We start from the raw sequence: 7,555 nt of genomic DNA on the forward strand, positions 1-7,555 counted from the left end.
ATAAGGAGGAATTAAAAGTAGAAGATAAGATTTCTTTGGAGAGCTGACAGTATATACACATATCGATGAACTTGCCCAAAATACATGAACACAAATTAATCTACTTTTAAAAGCATACTGTTGAATTTTCAAGTCAGATATAATTAAGGGTGACCTTAGTGGAGTAAACATTTTTAGATCTTCACTCCTCTTTGAAAAGATTTGCAGTGTGTTTTTATAGATAAAAATGTAACTTTTTCTTAATTGGGTGGTGGTATTAATTTGACTGATTGAAAAGTCAAGTAATTAGATTGGTTAATAAGATAGTTATATGCCTTTTGTTCATCAAAAGTTTTCAACAGCAATGAGAATTCATGTATTTTAGTGTTTTTGTGAAATTCAAATGAGATCACATTTAACTATAGAGTTAGAATTTTCTTAAATATTTATATATTTTTCTTATTTTTAATATTTGCATATTTCATACATAAAAATTTTTAAATTAACCATTTCAAGATGATTTCTTTGATATTGACCAATTTATTAATTTTAATATGATAATGCATAGTCTGTTCCTTGTATCCTGGAAGAACCTAGGTTGAGGTGGTAAGGAGGCAGCGTGAGCAGCCTCTGAGCGATGAGAAGGGCAGTCTTAACCCTTTGGAATGTTCCAGGGCCTCTGGTGGTCCTCGAGGCTTTCCTCTAATTCCCAGCAATCCTGCGCTCTGGCTACCCTGTGCTTCCCATTCTCTCTGCTTCTCTCTCCCACCCTGCTGCTGGTGTTTAACACTCCACTCTTTCTTGTTCCTGGGATATACCAACCATTAGGCTAAACACTTTATTTAATTCTGTTAGCCCCGTGTTATAGTGGAAACCTTAATTTCCCCATCTGAAGTTGAGGAAACGAAGTTTTAGTAAAAGCTTTAGCACGTTTGCCCAAGGTAATCCATCTAAAAAGCAGTAGAAGAGAGGATTTATTTAAATCTGGGTATTTCTCAGTTCAGGTGCTACTTTCTGAGGTCTTCTGTGGCTTCCATAGCTAAAGTAGCTTCCTGGCCTTACCCTGTTTTTTTATTGTATGCAGTTGATCAGTCTTTGAAGTTACCTTGTTTATTTGTTGGTCCTTCTCTGCTCCCTTCTGTCTGACCTTGAGGGCCTTGTTCTTGCCGTATAACCAATTCTGCAAGAGTGCGTGGAAGGAAGATCATAGATGCTCAGTGAATTTATTTTTTAAATTTTCAATAAAAAATGTTACTAAGATTAATTTTTTAAGGAATTTGTGGGTCTCTGGAACTCCATCTGTGGACCCAGGTTAAGAATATTTGCACTAAGTTTTTACTTCCTGACCATAACAAGCCTCAAGGATGTCATTATGTGGTGCCAAAGTCATGTCTCAACTGAGTTCAAGTTTCTAGTCCCTAAATAAAAAGTAATACAATAACAAGCCTTAGAACCCATGTTATTCTTAATTCTTCATTAATTATAACAGTCTTAAAAGACAGAGGCCAAGTTTTCCTCTGTTTGCACAGTAAATTTTTTAAATGAATTAATAAAGAATGTGTATTTGCTGGTCATCTTGTATTACATCCTTTCAGCTGGAGGCTTGGGATAGCATATGCTTTGATTTTAAGTGTGCATTGCTGGGAAATCCCAGTGAGAATTAGCGATTTTCAAAACCAATAATCCTCCTCAGAATTATTCTTATTCTAAGCTTTTAGAATTCATTGGTAGGAATATCCTGCTTGATGTGTTTAGGATCTACAGAGTTTTGTTTGTTTGTTTTTTCTTTTCTTTCTTTCTTACTTTTGTTTTTTTTTTTTTTTAAATGTGGGCTTGCAATCCCATCTTTTAAAGAATGTCTGTGTTATTTGCTTTTAGCCTGGTAACAGCAGGTTTGTTGAGATCATGTGCCTTTAAAGAAATGCCTTTCAGAGTTCATATGATACATGTCTGTTTATATCATGTGAGCAGTCACATTGCTTAAGGCAGAAAAAACACATTTGTAGATTGTCCTGTCTATTTCTGATAGTCCAAGGACCACACAAGTCTAAATTCATCTTTTCAGTTGTCATTTTGGATCCAAGTAGTTTTATAAATAACTGCATCCAGATAACTACAACTGTAAGAAAGTCACAGTGATACATTGAGATCATTTTTAGAATGATCTAAATGACTTTTAAAAGTCATTTAGAATGACTTTTTAAAGGATGTTTTTGGTTTTCAAAAATTAAATCCTCTCTGGTTTAAAATTGAACAGTTTTCAACGGTGATTGTAATTGTACTTATGTTAGCTGTATAGTACCGAAAATTAAGCATCAGATTTATTTTATCTCCCAAAATGACAATAGTTTAATTTTTCTCTTCCACTCATGAATTAGTTCATTATTAATTTTTCATATGTAATGACTCAATCTCCGTTCCTTTGTTTTTGAAGCATTAAAAAATAAAAGTTAACGTAAGTGTGATTAATTGCAAATGCAAGTAAAGGAAAATTTAACTACTTAAGGTCACTCTCAGAGTGTCTGTCTTTCCCTCTATCGGTTTTAGAAATCAGTTTTGCTAAAGTGATAAAAAAATTACCACATTCTTCTATTTCTCGTGGCAGTGCAAATTGGACTAGCTCATTCAGGAAATGCCTCAGTTGTAAAATTAAGAACCAAGAAAATGTTTATGTACTAGGACTTTGTAATTCCACTTCTGAAATTTTATATGAAATAATTGAAAAACCAGCGAACCAAATTAAAACACTGGGGACGTGACTGAATTGTGGCAGACGTAACATCTTTAGAATGTTTACAACTGTCTGTAGTTATGTAGCTATGGTATATGTGAAAAAGAAAGATGAAAACTAATACATTGGTTGTGGGATTATTGCCATTGAACGATTATGTAAAAGCAATCAGGTGGACAAGAATGGCTTCTTGTAATACCGTGTCTTACAAGAAAAAAACACTATAGACACAATAAATTTCACTGTTTCTATAGAAAACACTGAAGCATTCTGCATGGTAGTGAGGTACAGAGTAATTCTAGTACTGGAAGAATTTTTAAAGGAAAGCAGTTTTTGTAGAGTATCAATTTACAGCTTTAGCTTCTTACGACTATCTGCTCTCTAACTTGTTCATTTTTTAATTGTATTAGAGAAAGTGAAGTCAAATCAAGGCACGTGAGAGATGAGTGTATACCCTCTACAAATATTTTAAGTGGCAACAGCCTGTAATGTGTTGTTGGTTGTCATGCTGTATTTGTGTTTTTCTTTCCCAGGTCCTGTCGAAGAAAGCAAGAGATGGAAAACTGTTACCTGAAGAGTACCAAGGAGGATCTTTCAGGTAATATTTAAACTCTTAGTTATCAGTAGCATCAAACAGGTATCTAGGAGTCTGTGTCTTTATTTAATTGAAGCGACCTGTCAGGGCTCATAGGAACCCACTAGGATTAGCTAGTTAACCCATTCAGTTATTCTCAGAATGACTTCTAGGTTCTGAAGCTTTAAAAAAATATATTTATAAATATAATAGATTTATAAACCTCAACTTTTTCTATTCATGATCTCTTATTTAAGTTACTTTGAAGGAAAATATTAACACATAGAGCCTTTAGTTATCATCAGCTCTATTTTTATTTTGAAGTGTCACTTATACACGGTGTAATATACTGAGTACAGTATGAATGTTTCAAGAAGTGGAGAAACCTGTGTAACCAACCAAAGCAGGATATAGACCATTACCAGCATCCCAGAAGCTTCCCTTTCCCCCTTCCTAAGTATCCCCCTTGCCAAGGTAACCACTCTTCTGAAAATCATCACCGTAGATTTCTTTTGCTACCTTTTATTTATATAAATAATATATATTCCTTAGTGTCTGGCTTCTTTTACTCAGTATTAATGTCGGCAAGATTAACCATGTTGCAGTATGAAACAGTTATTTATTATTGCAGTATATGGTATTTTATAGTATATTGTATACGTATGCCATATTACTGTTGGGCATTTGTCTTTGTTTACAGTTTGATGCTGTTACAAATAATGGCACTGTGAACATTCTTATTATTAGCATCTTATGGAGAATATATTTGTTGTATAGACTTGCAAGTGAAATACCTGATTTAAAAGTGTTAATGGATAATGTCAGTTTTCCATAATGGTTATACAAATTTATACTTCTAGCAACAGTGTATCAGAATTCTCATTGCTTCATATTCTCACTAATACTTAGTAATGTTGGGTTTAAATTATAACAGTTGTTGGGGTGTGTAGTGGTACTCTTTGTGGTCAGGGAAATGCAAGTTAATGATGTTTAATACTGTTTTCATTTAATAACCTTTTGAATATCTGATAACTTATCAGATAAAGTACCTGTTGATGTCTTGTGTCCATTTTTAAAAATTATATGTAGGAATTCTTATTTTCAGATACACAGACCTTTATAGCATACATATTACTTCAGATCTTTTCCCACTCTGTCCCTTGCCTTTGGAACTTTGTTTATGGTGTTTTTAATGAACCCAAGTTCTGAACCATAATGAAATTCTATTTATTAGTATTTTTTTAATAGCCGGTACTATTTGTTTTATGTGTGGAGTTATTGCCTGTCCCAGAATCATGAGGTTATTTTTCTGTGTTATTTTCTAGAAGCTTTAAAACTTTTCACATGTAGATCACCATCCATCTAAAAGTGTGTGGTGGGAAGATAAAGGTCAAGATTCTTTTTTTCCCCTATATGGATATTACGTTGACCTAGCATCACTTATTGAAAAGCTTACTCCATAACACTGAGAAAGTGACTGTGTATGTTTGGTTTGTTCTGTGTTCTGTTTTCAATTGACCTATTTGTCCATCTCTTGCTCAGTACCACTAGCTATAACTTTTAATATCTGGTAAGGAAAATCTTCTAGTTTAGTTCACCCTCAAGACTGTCTTTTATGTCTCTTTCTTTTTCCAAATGAATTTTCAGAATCAACTTACCACTTTCCATATACAGACACACAGAAACCTTGCTGGAGCTTTTTGGGTGTGTGTGTGTGTGTGTGTGTGTGTGTGTGTGTGTGTGTGTGTGTGTGTTAAGATTTTCTTTCTTTCTTTCTTTCTTTCTTTCTTTATTAATGGAGAGAGCAGGGAGCATGAGTGGGGAGAAGGGCAGAGGGAGAGAGAGAACCTCAGGCAGACATTGCGCAGAGGTACTGACATAGGGCTCCAGATCCCACAACCCTGAGATCATGACCTGAGCCAAAATCAAAAAACTTTGCCAGAGTTTTGATTGGGATTGCATTAAATCTTTTGATCAGTTTGAGGATTCAGTCTTTACAGCATTGAGTCTTCCAGGCAGTGTACATAGTATAAACCATTGTTTATTTAGTTCTTTGGTTTCTTTGAGTTCCATTTTATAGGCTTCTATATAGAGGTCTTAAATTTGTTTCATTAGATGTAATTCTTCATACTTGCTTTTTGCTACTACTATAATGGTGTTTGTTTTATAATTTCATTTTCTAACTACAGCAATCTGTATATATAAAAATTGGATTTTTATGTTGACCTTTTTATCTTGTGACTTAGCTAAATTCACTTGTAAATCCTATCAGTTTATCTGTAGAGTTTTAAATTTCCTATATACAGTCTGTTCATCTGTGAATAATGACTTTTATTTCTTTATTCCTTTTCTTCTTAAATTTTATTATTTCTTTTTCTTGTCCTAATCCACTCTCAAGGACTTCCAGTCCATGTTGAATGTATGTTTATATTAGATACACTATTTATATGTGTGTTGTTTCTTTGATACCATTGTACCTGGCATCTTTGTTTTTGGTCTTTGAATAACTTGCTATAAGGTTTAGTGTCACAGTTTTTCAGTAGGGCCAAAACATACACTTCTGGGAAAGGGTTCTTTGATAGAGGACATGCCGCTCTCAGAGCTTTTGTTTTCCCCTAGTATTTCCAACTTGGGCATGTTTGGCATCGACGAATTTACTGCGGTGATCAACCCTCCTCAGGCCTGCATTCTGGCTGTTGGGAGATTCCGACCTGTGCTCAAGCTGGAGCAGGACGAAGAGGGGAATCCCAGGCTGCAGCAGCACCAGCTTCTAACAGTCACCATGTCAAGTGACAGCCGAGTGGTGGATGATGAATTGGCTACCAGGTTTCTTGAAAATTTTAAAGCAAACCTGGAGAATCCTATCCGACTGGCCTAGTCCTCCAAGATACGAAGTTGGTCTTTGGCTTAGTTTATCATATAGCTGTTACCAGAACTTACACTGTAGGAAAACAAATAGCTGTGTAAGCGTGAAGTGGGTGAGTTGTTTATTTATTCAAGGTGAATGAGTTTGGCCCGAGTTGTCTTCATTTTCAGTTTGGGTTTAATGGTGTAGAAATAAATAACAAACTGTAACTAATGAAAGAGAACATTTGGTTAGATCACTTTTTAACCTTCGGTGCTGAACTAAAATGGAGTTAAACTCAATGTAAATTAAATGTTTGGCTCATTTGAGCATTATAGACTATTTGAGAATGTATGATAAATTGTAAAATTGAAAAATTGTTAGGACTAATTAATGTTGAAATTAGACATGATCTTCAAAGAGAAGCCCATCGATTTAATTAATGGGACCTCGCTTTTTATAAACACTGCTATTACTTGAACAATTTAATATGTACAGTTTATTCTAGATAATAGTAAGGATCACATTATATTAGGGGTTATGGCAACATTATTGAATTTTTTATGTATATAAAGCCATAGGTCTTAGAGTGGTTTCTGTCAGTCTTATTTTTCACTTCTATGACACTGTGAACTTCTAAAGAGGAAGAATTAAAAAGTCAAAAATAAGAGCAAGAGAGAGAGACCAAAAGATTTGTTTCAGTAATAAACTATAGGTAAAATATCTAAATTTTCTGTAATAAACTATTCACCTTCATATTAAGTTGCAGTATAATAAATTATGCTATTTCATACCAAACATTTTAAATTTTTGTTACTTTAAACACAAAATGTTGGGGGTTTTTTAGTGCATTTTAATCGTTTGTATTGTGCAATAAAATGTGAGAAAATATAAAAATTTCTATTGTATTTTAAATGTTAGGACACAGAAGTTTAGTGAAACCTTCAAGTAGGTTGGTAATTTGCTTGGAACAACTTATAAGAAATTCTACAGGAAGAGAGAAAGAATTTAAACTTCATATGACATTAGGAAAACAATGGACAAGGAATGTGAAACTTTGAAAGAGAGTGGAAGGGAAAACTTTTGAAGTAGGCAAGAGCTCTCCTTTTTACTCCATCAACAGTATGAAATTTTCACTAATTATTGTAAAAATTAGAAGAGCTCATTTCTCTCTTTTAACAACTTTTCTACAGTTGGCAAGTTAACTCTACTGAAATTGGGTGGTAATTTAAGTAACCAGTCCCAGAAAGGCTTGTGTTGGTTTCTGCTGCCTGCAGTCGCCAGAAAAAAAAGACCCGTGTGGTATAAAGTGTGTGGTATGACTTAGGCCTGAAACAAAGAGCTTCTAAAACAATTAGAGCCCCAGTATATCAGCTGTTAAGAATATACTTAACTTCATTATTCAGTTTCAACAAGCTGTTTTTCC

The 7,555-nt window shown here is 34.0% G+C and overlaps 1 protein-coding gene across 2 annotated transcripts in view; it reads left to right on the forward strand.

Annotated features, from left to right (window-relative positions):
- Nucleotides 1–7,026, forward strand: part of PDHX (pyruvate dehydrogenase complex component X) — a 69,518-nt gene extending 62,492 nt beyond the window's left edge. For both annotated transcript variants that reach the window (XM_082748947.1, XM_082748946.1), the window contains exons 10-11: nucleotides 3,244–3,308; nucleotides 5,904–7,026. In XM_082748947.1, the coding sequence (XP_082605073.1) occupies nucleotides 3,244–3,308; nucleotides 5,904–6,162 (324 nt within the window). In that variant the 3' untranslated portion in view covers nucleotides 6,163–7,026. The remainder of the gene's footprint in view (nucleotides 1–3,243; nucleotides 3,309–5,903) is intronic.
- The last annotated feature ends 529 nt before the right edge of the window (nucleotides 7,027–7,555 follow it).

Source organism: Mustela nivalis, assembly GCF_964662115.1.
Source record: "Mustela nivalis genome assembly, chromosome: 9".
Lineage (NCBI taxonomy): Eukaryota > Metazoa > Chordata > Mammalia > Carnivora > Mustelidae > Mustela > Mustela nivalis.